General features: G+C 38.0%; 2 protein-coding genes across 3 annotated transcripts in view; both read left to right on the plus strand.

Annotated features, from left to right (window-relative positions):
• Positions 1-3,131, plus strand: part of ephb6 (eph receptor B6) — a 76,265-nt gene extending 73,134 nt beyond the window's left edge. Inside the window, exon 19 of the mRNA XM_047360856.1 lies at positions 1,802-3,131. Within this exon, the coding sequence (XP_047216812.1) occupies positions 1,802-1,907 (106 nt within the window). The 3' untranslated portion in view covers positions 1,908-3,131. The remainder of the gene's footprint in view (positions 1-1,801) is intronic.
• An 11,000-nt stretch (positions 3,132-14,131) lies between these two features.
• Positions 14,132-24,486, plus strand: trpv6 (transient receptor potential cation channel, subfamily V, member 6). 2 transcript variants are annotated; one of them, XM_047360909.1, is made up of 17 exons: positions 14,132-14,253; positions 14,347-14,494; positions 14,606-14,703; positions 14,804-14,926; positions 15,736-15,876; positions 16,030-16,128; positions 17,345-17,520; positions 17,597-17,743; positions 17,820-17,899; positions 17,991-18,126; positions 19,255-19,341; positions 19,430-19,506; positions 19,601-19,766; positions 20,347-20,413; positions 20,493-20,761; positions 20,852-20,958; positions 23,483-24,486. In XM_047360909.1, the coding sequence occupies exons 2-17, from the start codon at positions 14,364-14,366 to the stop codon at positions 23,730-23,732; spliced, it is 2,154 nt and encodes a 717-aa protein (XP_047216865.1). In that variant the 5' UTR covers positions 14,132-14,253; positions 14,347-14,363; the 3' UTR covers positions 23,733-24,486. The 2 variants fall into 2 exon arrangements, with proteins under 2 accessions (XP_047216865.1, XP_047216864.1); XM_047360908.1 differs by having other exon boundaries at positions 20,493-20,958.
• The last annotated feature ends 17 nt before the right edge of the window (positions 24,487-24,503 follow it).

Raw genomic sequence — 24,503 nt, forward strand, 5'->3', positions numbered from 1 at the left:
TTAATTATTCCCTGTCAGATTTACATATCAAATTATTTTCACTCAACTAAGAAGCTTGCCTCTGAATTATACTGTCAGGATGTGACATTTTGGACTTTTATTTGTGGTTGTGTGTTGTTTACTTTTCGTCCAGGTGTTTCTAGTTTGGGTTTTGCAGTCTGATTATTTCCTTTTGCCACCTGTTAGTTTTGTTTCCCTCTACCGCCTCCTAGTGTGTGTTGTGTTTCTCTCCTCTCGTTTTTAGTTTCTTAGTAGTTGCTTTCTTTTTACTTTGTGTGATATTATTATTATTATTATTGTTATAGTTCTTGTCTTCCTTGGATTCTTTAGTTTAGTTCCTCTTTTAGTATCTCTGTATTTATTTATGGTTAGGTATTTGTTCTCTTTCCAGCTCTTCCTTATAGGTTAGTTTTTGTTATTGTTATTTTTGGTTTGTACATATTCTGGTTCTCTGTTCCCTTTCCAGTTAATTCAGTCGGTGTGGTTAGGTTTGTTTACTTTAATAACCAGGTTCTCTTTGTGGGCTCTTTGTTCGTTCTTAGGTTGTTGTTGTTCCTGTTCCCTCTAGTTTCTCTGTTTCCTTTAGTTCATGGTTATTCTAGTTTTCTTATGCTTAATTTGATTATTTATCTTTGTCTATAGGTTTGCTTGGTCTGTGTTTCTCTTTATTGTTTATTAGTCACTTTGCCCTTGCTCAGTCTTTGTATTTGTTTCACCTGTTCCTTCTGCCCCCCTGCCTCCTTGTCACACCTCTTCCCTGTTCCTTTGATTACCTGCCCTTTGTATTCCCTTAGTATATTAGTTAGTCTGGTTTATATGTTGTTTGCTGGTTCCTCATTTCACACCCGTTCACAACCCGCTGATTGAGTTCAGTATTTTTGCTACGTTCCTGCAGTTTATACTCGAGTAAGTTTTGGATTGTACTCATGCCTTGTACCAACAGTGAGTTTGCTATGTTTTGCTTCGCCTTGTAACTTGGGAAATAAACTGAAGACCGATTCACAATGCTGCTGCCAAGCTGTTGTCTGCGCTTTGGTCCACCCAAAAACCCCAATGTGACATATACAGGGATCGTCCAAAGGATAATGGGTATAATTTTTTTAAAGAATAAAACACGGCATGCGAAAGATAAATTATACACTTCTCTATAATCATTGTTGGCATTGCAGCAATCAAACTCTTCCTATAATTTCTGATAAGCTTTTAGCATGTTTCCACTGGTATTTCTGACCATTTTGACCCCCAAGTCTTTGAGGTTGGAAGGCCTCCCTGCCATCTCCCTAATCTTTTGCTCCATTTACAAATTCTTTGTGGGATGGAAAGAGAGGTCAAATGTGTTTTGGAGAACAGATTAGACTTTTTGGCAATAAGTTATAAGAAGTATGGTCAGAGTGATCAAAGTGAGCCTTTTAACCCTAAGCAAACCTTACCATAGTTGTGGTAGCACGATGATTAGGGTGAGTGGTAGTGCTGCATTAAAAATTTATTAATAAAAACCATTGCAAAGGAGATGGAAAAACAAGGAAGGACTACTGCCAGATTTTTAAACTTTCAAGCCAGATGGTTCACACTTGGACACCATTATATGTTCCAACCGAACAATAATCCAAAACACACATCCAAACTGGTTTGGAATGGATAAAGCAGTCTAACTGTAAGCATCTGGATGGCCTCTTTAAAGCCTGGACCATGACCCTATAGAAAATGTATAAAAAGCATAAAAAAATGTCACTTGATCCATCTGAACTGCTTGTTGTATGTTGTTCACTGATCTCTCTCTCTCTCTTCCTCTCTCTCTCAGAGATGTCCAGAACCTCGGTGTGAACCTGTTGGGACATCAGAGGAAAATTGTCAGCGCAGCCCAGCAGCTCAGGTCCCACCTGACGCAGGGCCAGGTGGAGGTCTGAGAATCCAACTGCAGTACAATCTGTTCCAGTTTTCACCTCCCTCTGCTTGTTGCGTCTGGTTCTGCAACACTTTTGATTTCATGGGGGCACTTTTTAAACCAAAACCAAAAAAGAGAATCCGCTAAAAGCGACACTCTGAAGTGTATATTCTTATAAACCCAATACACCACAGTAACAGAACTCCCTCCCACCAAATGACAGAAGAAAGGTGCACCATGGGAGCTGAAGTCCAGGTCAAGCTGGATACTGGAAATATCTGAGAAGAAGGACTTTAAAGATTTTTTTGTGCTTTTCACTAGTCTTTACTTCATTGTTCTTTGCCCTTTTTCTCTCCTCCTTGATGATTCCATCCCATTTCACCCCATCCAAACTAAGTTAAACAACAAAGAAAGTTTTTCTTAAAAAAAGAAACTCAAGGAGATCTTTTCTCACAAAGAATTGCGTGAAGACAATCAAAGCCTTTGTTTTTTAGTTATTTGTGAATCTTCACTTCCTCTCTACTTAAACAACCAAACTACCTAGCAGCGTACGGTGGCAAAAAGATCCTACTGTTTGCTTTTAGAAACGTGTAAAGTTTGTTCAGAGTTCAAGCAAAAGTGCGATAAACCACCAGTCCAAATTCAGTCAAAAATGTTTTTGTATGAACACTCTAAGCCATGTTGTATCCCTTTAAAAAGGCACATCCAGGGTCTAAAAGCAGCTCCTTTCTTACGGTCCACTCTCACCGTGGCCCTCCTGGGTGACAGCAGAGCTCCCACACTGTAAAATTTCCCCGGAGCTGTGACAGAAACACAAGCCAGCAGCACTGTACGTGTACATTTCACACTTCACCTGTGTTGCGTTTGATTGGCTGAGTAAAGACAGAGTCACTGAAGCATGGTGAATGTGAGAAATGGGAAATATGGACAAAATCTGATCTGATTTACACCTGGAGAGAGCAAAATGCTTTGTGGCAGTTTGACAGGAGCATGTGTGTGTGTGTGTGTGTGTGTGTGTGTGCGTGTGTGCGTTTGTGCGCGTGTGTGTGTGTTGTACGAGAGGCTGTGGTGTGTCCACCAGGAGTTTTGCTGTAACATGAGTGTGCACGTTTGATTGGGTGTGTGTGTGTGTGGAGATGTTAGAGACGAGTGTGTCAGCCTACACACACTTCTAGTTTATTTGTACGAGGCTTCACCACTATTCTGTAATTGTGCAAATTTGTAAAATAAATATGATTTTATTTAAGAAAGGATTTTTTTTTTTTTTTCTTCCAGTTCAACTCTAGTAGCTAAAGTGACATAGTAACTTTTTTAAGTTTTTGTAATAGCTTTTTAGGATTTTCATAAACATTTTGTATAAAAATAATAATAATTTTGAATCACAGCATACAGAACATTTGCACACATTTTCTGTGTTTGGTATATATATATATATATATGTTTGTTTTATTAAACCACAAGACATTACATAAAATATTGGAAAAATAGAATGAGCCATTATTCATCCATTTCCTAAAGTTGATGCTATAATACAGGGCCTTGCAAAAATATTCACACCCTGTAACTTTTTCAAATATTTTTACAACCGCAAAAACCTTAGTGTATGTCATTGTGATTTTGTAAAGACATAATATTTTCTCATAACCCAGTCCTGTCTGACCATTTCTTGATAACCTTTGAGTTTAATTTAACCGAGTACTCCACACCTGAAAGAAAATTTCATTATAGTAGATCATTATCAGGCGATGCTGTAACAACCTTTAAAGAATCTGTTCCACTTTTAATTTCCTCATTATCACTGAAAAGCACAGTTGAGGGCAATAATTCTGTTTCTGCCCCTTCACAAATTGATTCTTTTGTTCATAGTGTTTCTTCATCATTGCGTGGTGCATTAAACAATGCAGCCCCCTTGAAAAAGAAGGTAATCATTCATAGGAGGCAGGCTCCATTCAGAGCTGCGTACTTTAAAGCACAATGTTAGAAAATTGGAGAGCAAATGGCGCTCTACACACCTAGAGGATTCCTACTTAATCTGGAAAAATAGCCTACTGTTGTATAAAAAGACACTTCGCCAAACCAGAACAGCTTATTTCTCATCATTAATAGAAGAGAACAAGAATAATCCTAGGTTTCTCTTTAGTACAGTTGCTAAACTTACACACAGTCATAGCTCTGTTGAGCCATCTATTCCTTTAGCTCTCAGCAGCCATGACTTTATGGGATTCTTCTTTAATAAAATTGATTCTATTAAAAAGAAAATCTTTGACAAACTCCCGAAAATGATTCCTTCATCCTCAGCAAGTGAGACAACATTGGAAATAACTGCAGAACCTGATTTGTGTTTGGACTGTTTTGATCCTGTGGAGCTTCCTGAGTTATCAGAAATATTAGCTTCATCTAAACCTTCAACTTGTATGTTAGACCCAATCCCAACCAAATTATTTAAGGAAGTGTTCCCTCTGATTACCAGCCCCATTTTAGATATGATTAATCTATCCTTAGTAAATGGATATGTACCACAAGCTTTTAAGGTAGCTGTCATTAAACTTTTACTTAAGAAACCTTCGCTTGATTGAGATGACTTGAAAAATTACAGACCTATATCCAATCTTCCATTCTTATCTAAAATTCTTGAGAAAATAGTTGCTAATCAAATGTGTGAGCATTTACACAGCAATGACCTGTTTAAAGAGTTTCAGTCGGGTTTCAGAGCTCATCATAGCACTGAAACAGCTCTGCTGAAAGTCACCAATGATATTCTTATGGCCTCAGATAATGGACTTGTGTCTGTTCTGGTTCTGTTAGATCTCAGTGCTGTATTTGATAAAGTTGACCATAATATTCTCTTAAAAAGGCTGGAATATGCTGTAGGGATCAGGGGAACAGCGCTGGTTTAAATCTTATTTGTCTGACAGATTCCAGTTTGTCAATGTAAATGATAAATCATCTTTAAAATCCAGGGTTAATTGTGGAGTACCACAGGGTTCAGTACTTGGGCCAATTCTCTTCACTATATATATGCTTCCAATAGGTCAAATTATCAGGCAGCATAGGATAATTTTTCACTGTTACGCTGATGATACTCAGCTTTACTTATCCATAAATCCTGATGAACCCAACCAGTTAGATAGACTACAAGCATGTCTTGAAGACATAAAAACTTGGATGACTTTAAATTGTTGCTTCTAAATTCAGACAAGACAGAAGTTGTCGTCTTTGGACCGCAGTCTTTAAAAAATAAACTGCTTAGTCAATCACTTAACCTGGATGGCATTAAATTGACCTCCGGTAATAAAGTAAAAAACCTTGGTGTTATTTTTGACCAGGACATGTCATTTAAATCCCATATTAAACAAGTTTCTAGGATTTCCTTCTTTCACCTCCGGAACATTGCCAAAATTAGAAATATCCTATCCAGGAGTGACGCTGAAAAACTAGTCCATGCATTTGTCACTTCAAGGCTGGACTATTGTAATTCTTTACTATCAGGATGTCCACAAAATGCAGTTAAAAGCCTTCAGCTGATTCAAAATGCTGCAGCAAGAGTTCTGATGAAAATTAAAGAGAGATCATATTTCTCCTATTTTAGCTTCCCTTCATTGGCTCCCTGTTAAATCCAGAATAGAATTTAAAATTCTCCTCCTCACATATAAAGCCCTTAATGATCTAGCTCCATCATACATCAGAGATCTGATTGTTCCATATATTCCTAACAGAGCACTTCGTTCTCAGACTGCAGGTTTACTGGTGGTTCCTAGAGTCTCTAGACGTAGAATGGGAGGCAGATCCTTTAGTTATCAGACTCCTCTCCTGTGGAACCAGCTCCCGGTTTTGGTCCGTGAGGCAGACACTCTGTCTACTTTTAAGGCTAGGCTTAAAACTTTCCTTTTTGATAAAGCTTATAGTTAGAGTGGCCTAGGTTATCAGGGAGCGAGCCTTCCTCCCTCCCTGTTGGATGGAGTAAGGGGGTGTCGGGTTTAGCCTAAACCGGCTAAGTTATGGTTGAGGTGCAAACACACCCTCCATTTCTGCTACCTGTATGACCCCTTCTCTTTTCCAGTGGTTATAATCAGTCTGACAAAGAGAGGTATCCCAATCCTTGTGGTTTTTAGTATAACAATGACCATCAGTGGGACCCTTTGTGGGGTTCCTTGAGACGACATTGTTGTAAATAAGCACCATTTAACTAAATAATCTGAACTGAAACTATCTGTGTAGGTATGCTGCTATAGGTTTAGGCTGCTAGAGGACATAATGAGCACTTTCACCCTCTTCGCTACATTCTCACACTACTCTCCAATTTTGCATTATTTGCTGTTATTTCAGCTTTTAACTTTGTTCTCTCTTTTCTCTTCCTAGAAGCTACACCTGGCCTGGCTCTGTGTCTACCTGTGACACCTTTCTGGAGAGGGGAAGTGTCCAAGCTTCTGCTGGCAACAACTTAATGCTCACCCTCTACCGATGATCCACATGGCCCTGTCTTTTAGTGTTTAACCCTTTCTCTCTCCTAGACATGGCGATTGACTGAGCTTTTACTGTGACTAACTCTATGTGCTCTCTTTCAGACTCTAACCTTGAAAACTGGCTCAAAGTTTATCTGTTCTTTCTTTCTAGGTGAAACGACTAAAGGAGCTATATCCATTAACATTTACTTTTCCTTCCCATAGAAAGTACTCCTGGATCAGTGCTTCTTTGTTCTCTTTGTGTCTCTGCTCTGTTCTCTCAAACCCCCAGTTGGTCGTGGCAGATGGCCGCTCACACTGAGTCTGGTTCTGCTGGAGGTTTCTTCCTGTTAAAAGGGAGTTTTTCCTCTCCACTGTCGCTACATGCATGCTCAGTATGAGGGATTGCTGCAAAGTCAATGCCAGTGACTGTCCACTGTCTCTACATGCTCATCCGGGAGGAGTGAATGCTGCAAGTCACTGACTGGATACAATCTGCTGGGTTTCCTTAGACAGAAAAACATTTTATCCAATTTGAATAAATAACTAACTCTGACTGCACTGTTCAATGATTAGGATTAATTGGAATGTATGTACCTGACTGTTGTGAAGTGCCTTGAGACAACACGTGTTGTGAATTGGCGCTATACAAATAAAACTGAATTGAATTGAATTTTAAGTGACAGGCCAACATAAAGTAGTGCCTAATGGTAATGTGGAAAGAAAATGGTTTTCAGTTTTTCTAACAAAAGATATGAAGTGTGGCAAGCCGTTGTATTAAGCCACCTTTACTTGATACTTGATCTAAAAAAACCAGTGCAAGGGATTAGCCATAAGAAGTCCTGTTTTCAGTTTGCCTTAAGCCATTTGGAAGAAGGTGCTCTGGTCAGATGAGAGCAAAAATAAGCTTTTGGCCAACATAGAAAATGCTATGTGTGGCTATCATTTAACTCTCTAGATGTGCTATGCTGGTAAAGACATAATCCAAAAGACTTGCAGCAATAATTTTAGCAACTGGTGGTTCTACAAAGCATTGACTTATTGAGGGTGGGTGATGAAATAGAAATGCCCTTCGCACTTCTCAGATTTCTGTTAGTACAAATGTTTAAAAACCATGCCACATTTCCACCCAATTCAGAAATATACACTACTTTGTGTTGGTCTATTACCTCAAATCCCACAACAAACATTGAAGTTTGTGGCTGTGATGTCACAAAATGTGAAAATTGTCAAGGAAGGATGAATATTTCAGCCATTTCATTTCAAGACTTTGCAAAATGTGATGACCAAAATATGACAATGAGAATGCTTTGTCTGCCAGTCAGTGTAAAATTTATTAGATTTTTTTGGCATTTATTTAAAAAATATAAAACTAAAAATAATGACTGAAGTCTGGAGTCAAATATCTTTTCATACTTTGGTTTTATTTTATAATACCTGGAAAATACTAATAGCAATATCCATACGTTTCCATACTTTTTGGGAGTGCATAGGAAACCTTTTGTTCAGGGTCAAAGGGCTGTGGTGGAGCCTATCCCAACGTTTGTAAAAGTGAGGCATATCCTGCACAGGTCAGTCCTTTACACTGCATTCACAAAAACACACCAAGACACTCAACATGATCATACACTTGCACACACTCCTAAAGTGAGTGTACGATAACCATTAAAAACAAGATACATGGCTTTGGACCTTAAGTAAGTTAAAATTCAAAACATGGACCCCTTTGTTTGAAGTCACACTCCCAAATGTAGGTATGGTGTGAAATATACAAGTCAAACATCTGCAAATTGTTCAAAATTTATTTAAGCAAAACTTAAACATGGTTTTAAACCTTCGAAGCAGATATTAAAAGAAAAGCTTTAATGTTTTTTTATTCTATTTAGTGCCTTTTAAGAGCTCTAACAGACAATCTCTTATTTAGATCCATTCATCCATTGTCTACAGCCACTTGACCTTGCAAGGTCATGGGATGCTGGTGTCTAGCTCTTGCTCCAGCAGTCGGCGGGCAGCAGACAGGGTACACACTGGACAAGTCATACGTCCGTCAAAGGGTAACACACGGAAAAACAACTATACACGCACACACTCACACCTAACGGCAATTCAAAATACCTAACCAATTTTACAGTCATGTTTTTGGATTGTGGAAAAAAGCAGGAGTACCTGGAGAGAACACACAAACTCTTTGAAGAAAGACACCAGGCTGGGATTCAAACTCTAGGACCTCCTTGCTGCAAAGAAACACTGCAAGCAACTGCACCACCATGCAGCCTTTAACCTGTTTAATTGGCAAAATAAAGTATTGTCAATAGCCATAAACATTAAATTTGGTTTCATTGAACAATTTTTCATAAAAACCTGGGTTTAAATAATGTACAAATAGTTTTTTGCTTTTCTTGTTGACATGTCCTAAACAGAACAATCTTTCTATGAAATAAAGCTTTTTAACAGCACGATCACCTTTATGTAATATCACCTTCACAGGGTCATAGAGGGAGCTTGTTTATCCTTTTGTTCCTCAGATCAGCAGTTTTTAGCAGAATCGTAGCTCAGGATTTGTTGGGATCCGCAGTACTCCAAAAACAGACACTGGTATCCCACATAACCACTAGCTGCTGATAGCAGAGCACGTCTAAAACGAAACCAAGATCGCATACAAATCATAATATTTCACCCACATGTCTTACTTTCATGGTGCATCCAGCTACAGGGAAGGTTTGTATAACCCAAGCCATGAAAATAATTTTAGGACGTGATTATTATAAAATCTGATGCATTTGTAGCTTTTTTTGTTGGTTTCATCATAATTTGGCACCAAATGTTTTGCAGACTATAAGTTTCTGTTTATAACAAATAAAAGTTTTGTTTTTGAGAATTACATTTTCCAATAGCTCTCTGTATATCGACTAAACTTTACTTTTAACTTTACTTTTGTTATACATTGATATTACAAAAAAAAAGCATATTATGTGTAATTAAACTGTGAATGTTTGCAAACATTTCCTAAACTAATCTTGTTATGAGCCTGATATTTATTTAGGAAAATTTAAAACTGAGGACTTTTCTTTCTGTGAAGTAGTTTCAGGCTGTGGCTTTGGCAGAATATAATACTGTTTTAGGTTTCTTTACTTCAATAAATCTAGGAATCTGCTTTGATTTTGAAAAAAAAAAACATTCATTGAGGATTGTTGTCCTCTTCATCTGAAGTTTAGTGGTTTGATCATCAGCTCCATAATATCCTGAGATCCATTTGGATTGATCCATAAAGCTGTGTTGATTTTAAGGTAATCACATTACCTTTTGCTGTCTGCTTAATTGAATGAGAATAAACCCATTGGGGGGTTCCTTACAGAAACAAGCTATGGCAAAAAGGGCTTTATGTAGAGAAAGTTTAGCATGCACGAAAAACCGCAGGGTAAAAATAATATTTGGGTTATTTTGCTAACACAGTCCTAAATCATGCCCGGTTTGATTTATCATAACACATCTGAGCTATAAATTTGACCTGGCAAACTGGCTTTGGTTTACAAGCTGAAATGTAATCTAATGTCTATTTCATGGACCCCTTTGCTTTGAAGTCACACTTCCAAATGTAGGTATGGTGTGAAAAATACATGTCAAACATCTGCAAATTGTTCAAAATGTATTTAAGCAAAACTTAAACATGGTTTAAACCTTCAAAGCAGATCATAAAAGAGAAGCTTTCATGTTTTTATTTTATTTAGTGCCTTTTAACAGCTCTAACAGACAATCTCTTATTTAGATCCATTCATCCATTATCTACAGCCACTTGACCTTGCAAGGTCATGGGATGCTGGTGTCTAGCTCTTGCTCCAGCAGTCGGCGGGCAACAGACAGGGTACACACTGGACAAGTCATACGTCCGTCAAAGGGTAACACACGGAAAAACAACTATGCACGCACACACTCACACCTAACGGCAATTCAAAATACCTAACCAATCTTACAGTCATGTTTTTGGATTGTGGAAAAAAGCAGGAGTACCTGGAGAGAACACACAAACTCTTTGAAGAAAGACACCAGGCTGGGATTCAAACTCTAGGACCTCCTTGCTGCAAAGAAACACTGCAAGCAACTGCACCACCATGCAGCCTTTAACCTGTTTAATTGGCAAAATAAAGTATTGTCAATAGTCATAAACATTAAATTTGGTTTCATTGAACAATTTTTCATAAAAACCTGGGTTTAAATAATGTACAAATTGTTTTTTGCTTTTCTTGTTGACATGTCCTAAACAGAACAATCTTTCTATGAAATAAAGCTTTTTAACAGCACGGTCACCTTTATGTAATATCACCTTCACAGGGTCATAGAGGGAGCTTGTTTATCCTTTTGTTCCTCAGATCAGCAGTTTTTAGCAGAATCGTAGCTCAGGATCTGTTGAGATCAGCAGTACTCCAAAAACAGACACTGGTATCCCACATAACCGCTAGCTGCTGATAGCAGAGCACGTCTAAAATGAAACCAAGATCGCATACAAATCATAATATTTCACCCACATGTCTTACTTTCATGGTGCATCCAGCTACAGGGAAGGTTTGTATAACCCAAGCCATGAAAATAATTTTAGGACGTGATTATTATATAATCTGATGCATTTGTAGCTTTTTTTGTTGGTTTCATCATAATTTGGCACCAAATGTTTTGCAGACTATAAGTTTCTGTTTATAACAAATAAAAGTTTTGTTTTTGAGAATTACATTTTCCAATAGCTCTCTGTATATCGACTAAACTTTACTTTTAACTTTACTTTAAGTTTTAAGTAGGAATACATGTGGGGTCTCCTAATTTATTCCTCACTAGAAATAACATTTGTATTATATTTCACAAGCAGTTTTAAATAGTTTTTTGTTGTGCTTTTGTTGTTTATTTATCTTACTTGAATTTCACAGTATTTGTATATAAGATTTATATTAAATATGTATATATCTTAGTATGTTAGAAAACACATATAGGGAGGCTCATGGAACGTGGAATTTTCCACCTGACCAAACAGTGCAATCAGGAGAATTATATTTCATTACAATTTAAAAATGTTTAATTTAAAAAAAAACATTAGAAATAATTACTGTTTAAAACTTAAATTGGCTTGTTTTTTATGAATTATATTTCCCAGCTGTGCCTCTTACTTAATAATCATTTAACACAGGGTTTGAGCAGGATGAGATCCAGCTGTCCCAAATGTACCAGCTGTGTAATGACTGTTTTCGGCGGCGGGTCAACTCAAATTAACACGCTGCTGTTTGAGGTCCTGAAACACTTGCATGAAAACCACAAAGTCATGTTTTTTATGGTGTTATTGTTTCCCTATAAAGACATTAACGGCGTGGAAACCACCAGTCTTTAAGATGGTGTTTAAAATTCAGTGCTTTCCATCTGGTAAACAGCTATTATCTTCACAATATGAAATGACGGCCACAGGTGCAGTCATCACCAGGGCCTCCTATAGTGTCTGCCTAAACCCTGTTTATCCTGCGGCTAACCTCTTCTCCTGAGTCATGAGCTATAAGCGATACAGGAAAATACTCTTACGCTTCAACCCGGGTTACCAGAATGTTGTATAATTCTACTGAATCAGTAGTGTAGGTATGATGTAGTTGTGTTGGAATAAAATTCGTCAATTAAAAGGTCAATTTATTGTTACAAATAAAAGCCTTTGTTTTGTTTTCATGCTCTGCGAGGAAAGTGACACGGCCTCATTGGAGATGATGCTGCCCTCCTCTAAATGATCATTATGGTCTTTGAACTGCGGCAATTACCGTTTTTGTGATCGTTCCTGTTGACACATGAATGGTGCCCAACATGTTAAATCATTGTGAATGGAGCTGGCTGCAAAGTTTTTGCTAGAACAAGCGGCAACGTGCAGAAAAATTACACAACGTCTTCATATACTTTCTCCTGCAATTTCTCCAAATTTTAGAGCAATTAAAAAAAAAATTGCCAAGTGGACCAACATGCCTTGATGTGAAGCTTAGATTACAATCCTGCATTCAAGCAATTTACAAACTGGTTTTCCCTACAGTTCACCTGAAGCAATGACCATTAGGAGAGGACTGTCATGAAGCTGCAGAATTTTCATAGTGGTAATTTTTGATGGCAGTTAAAAGGAATGCAGACTGGCCTGGTGATGGCACTCAGAAATAAAGGGGTAATAAAAAAAATCTACACACCCCTGTTAAAATGTCAGTTTTTGTCATGTGAAAAAATGAGACCATAATAGATCACTTCTAAATATAAAGTGATATATATCCTGTACAAACCAACTCAAAAGATAAACAAATCTTTTAGAAAGAAGCTGCAATGTTGTATAGGTGTGTAGACCCCTATTTATCCTTTGTCGAAACACTGTTTTGATTTCAGTGTTCAGTCTTCTCTTATAGGAGTCAGCATGCCTTGGTAATATTTGTTCATTTCTTTTCTAGTCTACAGTCCTTCTCAGGTGACCCCACTGAATGTTTTCAGATACAGTTCTGGACTCTGGCTCGGCTGTTTCAAAACATAAATTTTCCTCTCAGTTCTTTGCAGTTTTAGATGTAAGTTTGGATTCACTGGGATGCTGATATATAAAATCCTGTCTGACATTTAACTTTCTAACAGACACCTGAAGGTTTTGGATCAAAACAGACTGATATTTGGAACGGTTTATTATTTCATCTACCCTAATAATAATAAAAAACTGTTCCATCTCAGGAAAAGCAACCCCAGAGCATGATGCTGCCCCCACCATGTTTCACAGAAGACATGATGTTCTTTAGGTGATGCTCAGTGGTGGTTCTTTGGATTGTTGCCCAAAATTTTAAGTTTAGTTTTATTAGACACATTCGCCCACACGTTTCTTTGAGCTTTTAGCCAGATCTGGGTGTTTTCTTTGGAGAATATGGATAACACGACAGATTGTTGTCACATGTAGAAAACCACCATTGCTGGAAATTCCTGCAGCTCTTTTAGTTTTGATGGTGGCCTCTTGGCAGCTTCCCAGACCAGTAGCAGTCTTGTCTTTTCAATAATTTTGAAGAAACATCCAGCTTTGTTGATATCACTTTTGCCTCACATTTTACCCAGTTGCTTGTTTATTATCTCATTCTCCCGTGAAATATAAATTAGGCTGTGGAACATTTGTACCTTTAAGCTGAATGATACCTTTGTACAATGACATCCACATGATCCTTTGTAACCTTTCTTTAAACTGTGGTTTTGGTTGAAAGATGCAAATGAGGAATAGTCAAGAAAACCCAACTAAGACAGCTTAATTATTATTTTTCAAGGTTAATGAGATTCAATCTCATTGATGGCAGATGTGAACTTAAGAATGAATGCTGAAAATGAATCAGAAGATGCTTCAAAAAAGTGTTATCCTATGTTATCCCCTCAACCGGATTGATTTGTTTTTTAAGTTAAATTATACTAAATTATGTCATATATGTGTAAAAGGTTTTCAAATGATTTATCTGTGTCATTTTTTTCACATAACGCAAAGAATCATCTTGACAGGGGTATGCCCAACCGCTGAGAGGCCAGGGATTTGGACTAGCATCCCTTCATTCGCAAAGTGACTGAACATGGCCTGATAATTTCATATCAGCATGATGAAGACGTTCCAGGTCAACAAGCAGGCCGGAGCTTACTGCACAACTTTCTCTGTGGTATTTCTGTAACCAGCAGCTAAAATCTACCTGCTCATTACCACCTCACTGTCCCTGCCTCACCTGTCTACTCTCTGCCTATTTATTCGTAGCCCATTCCCACCACATTTCTCCGCCCCTTCCTGGCTAGTATATATAATGGGAAAGCCACAGGGATTCACTTACACTCAGGGACATTTCCAAGGTGCTGTGCCCAAATTTTAAGGGTTATGACTGAGGAGTTATAGAAGATAAGGAGCAGTGCTTTTGTTCTTTGAAGGTAAGACAAACTATAATTTTCAAATTCCTAGAGAACCTACATCAGCTATTTTTGCTTGGAAATAACTGAAACCCTTTCATATCAATCTTCCAGTTGAACATAAGAAGTCAATGTCTCCATCTCTGGCCAGATCTGCTCCCAGTGAACTCAACCACTGGTGGACCCAGCTGAGGTTTCGCCTTCAGAACAAAAAAGGATGGAATGAGATGCTGGATGAAACATTTATTTACTACACAAAAAAGTATTATCATACCTGAAGCAACTATAACTGTTTTTTTAGCCAGAAATTAGAAGGAGAGTCATGTAAAATGCATAAAATTTCATGTTTTTTGTCTCTCTTTTTGTTTTGCAGCATAAATGACATTCCTCTCTTCTACGCGGCTAAAAACAACAGTGTGGGCTGCATCAAGAAGCTATTAAGCTGCCCTTCCACCAACATATTTGACAGAGGTGGGAATAATACTTCTTAAAATAGAAGCTTTCTGTAGTGTTTTATCGTTGCTGTGTGTCTGCTGTCAGAGTTAACATTAAAACAATTATTATCACTTAGGAGCCCTCGGAGAGACGGCTCTTCACATTGCTGTGATGAACGACAACCTGGACGCTGCCGTGGCTCTGATGGACGGAGCTCCGGATCTCATCAATGAGCCCATGACCACTGAGCTTTTTCAAGGTTCGAAGGCATAAACACTTTCAAGCTTAATGAGAAATGCACCTGCACATTATTAAAATGTAAAAATCTTATTGTAAAAGTAAGCAGCATATGCATCTAAATACAGGATGATTAGAGGAAAAAGTAAGTGAACTGCAGACAAAACCTAAGATAAACAAGACAGTTTTGCTTCGAGGTAATAAATATGTTTAACTAGACCACATTAAACCAAGTTTGCTGAACTAAGTCTAAATTAACAAAAAAATCATCCAAAAGTTAGTCTTCACAGCTTGTTCCTCCACTGGAGACATGAGGTTAACAACGAAACCTGGTGTTTTATTAGCTCGGCTCACTGGGTGGGTATCAGCTGTCCATGATAACAACGCCATTGATATGCAGATTGGCAGCGAGAGTCATTTTAGTTCCAATCACCACTTTCACCAAAGGTAAGAATAGTTAGAGTCTCACTACTGTTCCTGCTGGAAAGGAGGAATTTCTAACATGCTTCAAACCCAGCAGAACTTTCGGTGTTCTTAGTCCAGTTTAATAAAGTGCCAATTCACAGTGTGTTTCATTTGGTGGCACTTTACAAGACAAAATGGTCCATTTATCCAATCAACTATAGAAAATAAATTTTGGTCCAAATCTAATCATTTAGTCAGATTCAGATCCAATTACATGGAGCCCAAGTTATAAATAAATAGATAAATAAATAACTGGATAAAAAAAAAAAAAACGATATAGTCTAATTTGCTGCCAATCTATCTTTTAAGTTTTACAAATTTCTACAATTTCAGAAATTTCCATAACTTCGTTTATCTCTGCCTCAGGTATTACTCCTCTCCACATTGCTGTAGTGAACCAGAACCTCAACCTGGTTCAGCATCTGATCAGCCATGGAGCAGACGTCATCAACCCCAGAGTCACTGGTCTGTATTTCAGGAAGAGGATAGGAGGACTTTTGTACTGTGGTAAGTCAGCAAAATCTCAGAATAAGAATGTACTGGGGATGATGATTCTTGTTCTGTAGTTTTGGTGCATGTGCAGAAAAAAACTGCAGTGTTGTTCTGCAATGTGAAAAAGCATCTGGTGTATTTTTTTAAATGTCTGTGTTTGCTCTACAGGTGAGCACATCTTGTCTTTTGCTGCTTGTGCCGGTAATGAGGAAATCATCTCCATGCTGATCGATGCTGGGGCCAGCACTAGGATCCAAGATTATCTAGGTTTGAAATTCGAATCCAATAATTAGAGATTTGGATTTTGTTTTATATAATTTGATTGATTCACATAGATGACATGTGGTTCCAACTGCAGCAAGCCATTGACAATGATCTCTTTCTGTTAACTTATGTGTTTTTCAATGCTGCCCTGAACCTTCATCCCCCAGAGTATAATTACCCTGAACCCTCAATCTCCCAAACCTACCTTTATGTAAATTACTTTCCATAGACTGCTAAGGATCTTTGCCAAGTTTACAGAAGAAGATATAAAGCGCTACCCTTGCAAAGACAAAACAAAAGTGAAATTCAACATTAGAACTATAATAGTTCTGCCACAGCAAATATCTGTATACTTTTTGTGGAGTTAAGCCATACTATTCGGAGAGGTTTGACCATAATGAGTTTTAAAGTTCGCAGATTTCTAAATTTATTCACTTTTTTTGGGGAGGAGAGCTGAACCGGTGCTCTTTCTGCAGTCATAACTTCTGATTTGTGTCACAGCAGTTACAATCTGAAGCAAAATTGAAATCCCTCCACACTCAGAGAAAATATTTACCATTAACAGATGTTTAAGAAGTTAACCCGATACCATGAGACTGAAAAAGCATGCACACATATACAAGCACAGCTGCAGTCGCACGCCCACTTAAACTGGGATGAAATAAGTTACAAGGTTTATAAGGTTTATGTTCTTGCACCTCTCTCTGCAAATCTCCTCCCTAAAGGTTCAGGGTAATAAAAAATGTTCTGACCTCCAAACGTCACCATTTTCTGAATGTAAATTTATTTTCTCAAATTCTTTACCCTGGTAGCTACTGTGGAAACATTCGGGGTGACATTAAATAAAAAGATAAATTATCAACGTAGCCACTTGTTGCCAGTTACATTTGCCAAAGAACAATTGTTTGATCAAACCTAAAGTGTAAATAATCTTGAAGTGTGGTATGTATAGATATAGATGGTGGCCCTAAAGTTAAATAAACTAGACAAAATGTTAGTTTCAGGATTCACTAAAGCAAAAATTAAGCATAGAACAGTGAAATATGTTTTAAAGTCTCAGGGAAAAAAGGGACCAGGTACTTAAAAACAGGTGAAATGTTTAGTCCAGTGTGGCTGGTTATCCTGTAGAAGTAAAACCAGACACAACAAGACAAGTCAGTGTTTAGTATGTGTTTATTTGTTTTATCTATCTTTTGTCTACATGCTCCTCATCTTGTAGGAAACACAGTGCTTCACATTTTAGTTCTGCAACCAAACAAGATCACGGCCTGCCAAGCCATTGACCTAATATTGACCCGTGATGCAGAACTGGACCAGTCGGTGCCCCTTGACATGGTCCCCAACAACAGAGGCCTCACACCTTTCAAGCTGGCTGCCAAAGAAGGAAACATCGTGGTGAGTGTAGAGCACGGTGACAGGAGGAAAAAAATTGTTGGGCAGATTATTTCACTAATCCCCGTGTTTCTCTCAGGTGTTTCAGCACCTGGTTGAGAAAAGGCGTGTTGTCCAATGGAGTCTGGGCCCCTTGAGCTCCCACCTGTACGACCTTACTGAGATCGACTCGTGGGCCGACAGCATGTCGGTGCTGGAGGTTATAGTGAGCAGCCAGAAGAGAGAGGTAAAGAACAAATAAATCTTAGCCTTTAGTATGAAAATCATGGGGAAAAACTTTTTTTTTTGGTTATTTTTTAAAGGCGAGGGGGATTCTGGAGGTGACTCCTGTGAGGCAGCTGATCAGTCTGAAATGGAACCTGTATGGGAAACATTATTTCAGGTATTTTCATCTTTGTGTGGGGTAAAAATAAAATTTAGATAAATGAACTGTGTTTTAAACTGTGTTTCTTATCCTCCTCTTCCTACATCAGATTGCTTCTGCTGCTGTACCTCCTGTACATAGTGGTCTTCACCGTGTGCTGTTTCGTCCGCCCTCTAAAGGACGCTGATAGGAACTACACAGAGGAAGACCTGGACAAAACCATCAGGGTCCAGAAGAAGCTTAATGTGAGTTGCACCCCAGAATTGATAGCATTAATTTGTAGTTTTAGTTTCAAAGCATACAACTAAAAGTGTTTTTGACCATAACTGTAACAGTGCATTTACCTGATGTATAAAGCTTATTTGAACAGTTCTTACATCATTTTTGATATAATTTTTAAAAATCAGAGATTCCTTTTAATAAACGCAGATTTTATTTTTAGACTAAGTTTTACAATCAAAACCTGCCATATACCATGTGACACATTATTTTAGATGGCTTTTCTTCCCATAGGTTTCACATTTATGCAGCAGTTTCTTATGTGAAAGAAGAATTTCCTAATCGATTAGTTCTGCTTTCAGTTTGAAGATCTCTTCATATTTAAAACAAGAGGGATTTCACTTAAAAATGCATCTAGACAGAGAAGTTTGGTATATGCAAACAATTTTTATGCCTTAAACACAGTAGCCTCCTCTTTATTTGGCATCCCTGGCGAAGTTGTGTAAAAAGTTTGAAAATAAATACATTTTTATTCCAGTTGTATAATCAAACCTTTAATTACAGTATATTTATTCTGTGGGGAAAGAAAATCCCACATTAAATAGAATAATTAGTTTTGTTAAAAAAAAAAAAACAATAGTGCCACAATTAGGGGTAATCCTTCAAAAGTCATAATAAATAAATGTAAAGGAGGCATTTTGTTATTTATTTATACTTTTTATTGATCTGATGCTATAAAATAATATTCTGAGAAATGAATTTTGGGGTCATCAAATAATCAAAATTAACAGAATTAAACCCACTAAATACATCACTCTGTGTGTATTGAATTTATGGTACATGAGTTTTAGGTTTTGAATTTTAATACTGGTATAAACTGTTCAATATTCTTCTCATGTTTTGAGATGCACACATATTAGCTTTGTTGTTCCTCTAAACATTTATAGACAAACTAATGCTAACTTAGATTAAGCTGTCAATGAACTGGTGTGAAGCATCATTTCATATAACATTCCCCTTTCTTCCAAGTACTTAACATCCATCATCAAAGTATTCCCAGTCTACCAGATTTTCAGTTTTTTTTATTCCACCACATGCATGTCAACATCAAGCTATGTGCTGATGATCATTGTATTTTCCTGTCCCTGCTTTAGGAGAGTTATGTGACTTATGGGGACAGTCTGCGGCTGGCTGGAGAGGTCATCAGCCTCCTGGGAGCTATACTCATCCTGGTGCTGGAGGTAGCACATGACTCATGTTCTATCTGTATGATTTTATGCAACTGTTGTGTGTACTAAAATATCCTCCTCCATGTCATTTTACCAACAGATTCCTGATATACTGAGAGTCGGAGCAAAGCGTTACTTTGGCCAGACAGCACTTGGAGGACCCTTCCACGTCACACTGTAATTAGAAACATTTTTACAGCAGTGACACAAGAGCAGAATTCACAGGCCTGTTGTGTAATGTTTCTGCTGTTGTTTGTGATGTTTTACCCAGGATAACCTACGCCGCCTTAGTGGTGCTGCTGTGTGTGTTCAGAGCTTGCGAGGTACACGGGGAGGCCGAGGTGATGGCGCTGTCTCTGATTCTTGGCTGGTGCAACGTCATATTCTTTGCTCGCGGGTTTGAAATGCTTGGCCCTTTTGTCATCATGATACAGAAGGTGAAAAGAAATGTCAACATTGTTTGGTTTGGTGTTTTAACCTCCTCTGCTTGTGGTTTCAAACTGGCAAAGAAATTCATGTGAAGTTAAGTTTAAGGTTTGTCAAAAGCCATGTAGGAGAAACAGCAATCATTTAGTCAGATGAGAGCTTGATGAAAAACTGTGTGGCAGAAAACAAACACATTATCCTAAAAGTGAAACATAGTACTGGCAGCATCATGCTGTGGGTCTACAGGAACAGGGGGAAGATGTGTTAAAGTTGAAGGTGGATTAAGCAAAACAAAGGACAATACTAGAAGGAAACCTTTGGAAAGCCGCAAGACTTAAACACACAGTCAGAGTTCTAATTTAATGGTTTGAATCAAAACGTCTTAGATTGGCCCAGTCAAAGTCCAGGCTTAAATCAAACTGAGAATTTGTGGCAAGACTGAAAATTTATGTTTACAGATTCTTTCTATCAGATATTATTTTATTTTACAGTACACAACATATAACAGTCATGAACAGTACAATACAATGTGGCAATGTGATCTAGTCACAAGAAACATTATTTTTACTTTTTTCTTTCACTTCCTTCTAGATTATATTTGGAGACCTGACAAAGTTTATATGGCTGAGTTCCATTGTGCTTATCGGTTTTTCCACCTGTAAGTATTTATTCTTAGCAATTTGACAGGTTTAAAAAATGTTTTTTTAACTAAATGGTTTCTGTAATCTTCCTCTTAGCACTGTGGATGGTGTACATGACCCAAGATCCAAATTCCCTTCCTTCATACTCCTCCTTCCCAATTACCGTCTTCTCCCAGTTTGAACTCAGCATTGGCCTAATCGACCTGCCTGTGGATCACTCCTTCATAACACCCCGCGTTGTCCATGTGATACACGTCAGCTTCTCTGTGGTCTCCTACATCCTGTTGTTCAATCTGTTGGTTGCCATGATGAGTGACACACACTGGAGGGTGGCTCAAGAGAGAGATGAGCTCTGGAGAACTCAGGTAGCTGTTGCATGCATGCACGTCACACCCCCGTCAGTGTTGATTCAACACTGCTGTGGCACGCTTACATCTGGAATATTTGTTGTGCAGGTTGTAGCCACGACTCTGATGCTGGAGAGGAGGCTTCCTCGCTGTTTGTGGCCTCGGCTCGGTGTCTGTGGGCTTAGCTACGGCCTCAAGGAGCGATGGTATCTCAGGTAAGAGAATGTGGCCAGGCCAGAAGCATTTCAGATCTCAGAGACATTGTGCAGGAAAAATAGTGCACGTTAACAAGAGCTGGTAAAGACAATCCACACAAAAATCTACTAACCAGATCTTTATTCAGTTCAAAATAAAAAGGTTTATCACTCTTAAGCTGGGCACTAAGAGCTGTGGATTAGTTGCATAAAGAAAGTCATTGTTGCTACAAACCATTTTGGAGATACAGCAAACATGCAGTACTTTGATCAGATGGTGGTGGCTGCAACAGAACAGCAGAACTGGTGAGACCTGTTATGAAAATGAATGAAACTAAACATGGGCAATTCCAGACAGAAATATGTTAGAAGCTGTAGAAAACTTAATAATGGGGCGGATGCTTAACCTCCAGCAGGTTAACGACCCTAAACATACATCCAGAGGCCCAAGGAATGGTGTAGATCAAAACATCGAATAACCCGAGAATTCATTGCAAAACCTGAAAAATTGAGGTACACGGATGCTTTCTATCCAATTTGACTCTGTTTGACCAATTATCAAGGATGAACAGCAAAAAAAAAAACAGTCTCTAGATGTTCAAAGCTGGCAAAGACTTGCCTTAAAAGACTTGCAGCAGAATTGGCGGTTCTAGACCATACTTAGCAGAGGGGGCCAGAGTGTTTTACCATGGGGGAAAAGGACAAAAGAATGAAACAAAAAACAGGGCAATATTTTATTGTTTCATATATTAAGTGAGCCACAGAGCCCCTTACAGCTCTGGAGCTGCAGGTTGTAGACCCCTGATCTAGCAGATGAAAACTGTGATCCTGTCTCAATGCGGCTGAAGCTAAAAGTGCAACACCTTCATTTTTAATTCATTGTTAAAGTAAAACTGTAAAGGTAAAAAAAAAAAAAAATTGGTCCAACGGACCAATCAGTTACGGTTTTTGTGCCATCATAAGAAACTGATTTAGTATTAGGTCTTCAGTGCAGGGGCCATACAAGGGAACAGGACCAGTCCTACAGGGGCACTGGCCCCATGCAGGCCACAATTTTCAAATGCATATTTTATCCCTTAAAACCCCAGTAAAACACTAATGTAGGCTTCTTAAGACAAAATGCGAACAAGTTTAAGGGCATGAATTCTTTTGTACCACAATAAATCATGATGAAAAAATGTGAAAGTGCAAAAAGTAGGAGGGAATAAATTCATCATGAATAACATGAATAAATGACTTATGATCTGAAAATACCTCGATCAGTGCTGCATTAAAATCAAAACAGTGTAATTTACTACAACTCATTCATATGGAAACCTGTTGTGGGTTTTATTACATTTTGATTTCTAATTATGGATTCCACATATTTAACGTCATTTTTTAGTTCATTGGTTTGGATCTCTAACTACATCCAGAACAGAGGCTTAGCTTGATTAAGAAATTCTCATCTAAAAAAAGTTAAGAAAAACTACACTATGAAATCATTTTGTGCTAAAAAGGATCCATTGGTTTCCTGAATGTTTGTATGATGCTGCAAAGTTACAGGAGATAACTTCTGCATTTATGCTAAACTTTGTATAAACAATTCAGAATAAAATGCAGCACAGGCAGAATTCTTTAGATAAGGCCTTGTGTTCTTTTTTGACACTCCTGAACCACATTCTGTGGTAGATATGACAGCATTCCTGTCAGATAACGAGTTATGGATGTAAATTGTGTTATTTGCTGAAAAAAAGGTTGTAATAAAAAGATAAAACAAAGGATTACCTAAAGTTTTACAGTATCATTTTTTTTAGTTTACCAGTTTGCATCATTGTCCTAAAGCATTTCAACTTCTGAAGTCAACAAAAGAAGAAACACAGCAGCTAGCCCATAACCCAACTTTACGTAAAGGTTAATTTCAAAATAGCTTTGCCTTTTTAATTGCCTTTTTTCTTAAATTACTCTACGCTGTTTTAATTTTTGAGAAAATTAACACTAGTAGAACTAACACTGTAAGAATCTCTGGGTAATCAGTAGCATAAGGAACCTTTAGAGCTGCTGTTCCCCTTTGTGTTGGCTAAGTTACATAGCAACTTTACAGTAACTCACCAGTCGCGATTAAGAGTCCAACAAACATTTTGTTATCAAAAGCAGTTTTATAGTTGCTCCTGTTGTCGTTGACTTTGCAGCAATCCCTCATACTGAACATGCATGTAGTGACAGTGGGAAGCAAAAGTCCCCTTTAGCAGGAAGAAACCTCCAGCAGGACCTGGCTTAGTGTGAACGGCCAGCTGCCATGACCGACTGGTGGTTTAAGATGACAGAAGATCCACGCAAAAAACACTGAAGCACTGATCTAGGAGTACTTTCTATGTTGAAGAAAAGGAAAAGGCTAATTACAGTACTAGCTCTGTGAGTGGCTTAATCTAGGAGAAAAACACAGCTAAGCACTGTCCCAGTTTTCAATTCTTTAGGATAAAAGTGAGTCACAGTAAAAGCGAGTATTTTAAGTTTAAGTGTCATTGATGTTGCAGACTGATTTACAAATGTTCCTCTTCTACAGGGTCGAAGACAGAAACGACCCATTGATACAAAAGATGCGACGTTACGTCAAGGTCTTCTCTAGTCTGGATGAAAAGGAGGGACTTGAAAAGTCAGATGCAATGAAGGAAAGCCCAATGCTTCGACCCAAAAACAGAGGACCAGGCAACAGGAAGGCACAGGCTGGGTGGGAGATGATCCGTCAGAGTGCTTTAGGTTTAGAGATGGAGCAGGACGAGCCAGGGGAGATCCAGGACATCAGATACATTTAAAATGAGATTCTACCTGATCATAATCTAAAATATTTGAAGCAACATGTGTCACTGACAAGATTTATCTGTTTCATGTTTTTCTTTGTGAACTGTGCAATTATTCCTGCAGTATTATGGTATAGAGAAGCATGTTATTTTTATAGCAATGTACATATTTGAGTAGCATATATAAGTATATGTAGCAGTAATATATGCAGTGTTGGAAGATTTGCATATAAGTTATCATTGCTTAGTTCAAAAAGGTTCTTTATCCTTATGATTTACCATTAAAAGACATTTAGTTGGGGGAACTTTGATAGAAGTGGTTTGAATACTTTTTTATCTTTGAAGTACTTTCATGAACTATTAACAGAATTGTCATCTTGTCTTAGAGTTGCATTTGGGTGGTTGCTATGCAGACTGAGCAGGGACTTGTGTGTGCGCACCCAGCCAATCCAAGTGTCCTTGAATGCCAGATGTGGACGAGTGTGCTTTATCAGTATCTGGCCAGTACAAGTTTTATTCAGTAGGACTTGTATTTGTGAAACTGTGTAGTCACACCCACAATACTGTAACATGACTGTTTTTTCTTTCTTTAAAGAAAAGCTGTGACAGAGGGCAGCTCATCTTAGAGAATGGATTGTCTCTCCCCAGCCAGCCAAAGAACTTTGACTCGTTTGTATCTTCATTGCATACCTTCTCTGAACATATCGGTGTATCTAACTCTGACAAGAGTGAGAATAATAATGAAAGATTCTATTGTCAAAGGGGAGAATGAACACTATGAGAATA

The sequence above is a fragment of the Girardinichthys multiradiatus genome, chromosome 3 (assembly GCF_021462225.1).
Source record: "Girardinichthys multiradiatus isolate DD_20200921_A chromosome 3, DD_fGirMul_XY1, whole genome shotgun sequence".
Classification (NCBI taxonomy): Eukaryota; Metazoa; Chordata; class Actinopteri; order Cyprinodontiformes; family Goodeidae; genus Girardinichthys; species Girardinichthys multiradiatus.

Coding starts and splice junctions, on each gene's coding strand:
- trpv6 (XM_047360908.1), top strand. CDS start 14,364: ATGTCTCCATCTCTGGCCAGATCTGCTCCCAGTGAACTCAACCACTGG. Junction 14,495..14,605: donor TTTATTTACTACACAAAAAA/GTATTATCATAC, acceptor TTTGTTTTGCAG/CATAAATGACATTCCTCTCT. Junction 15,877..16,029: donor AGGAGGACTTTTGTACTGTG/GTAAGTCAGCAA, acceptor TTTGCTCTACAG/GTGAGCACATCTTGTCTTTT.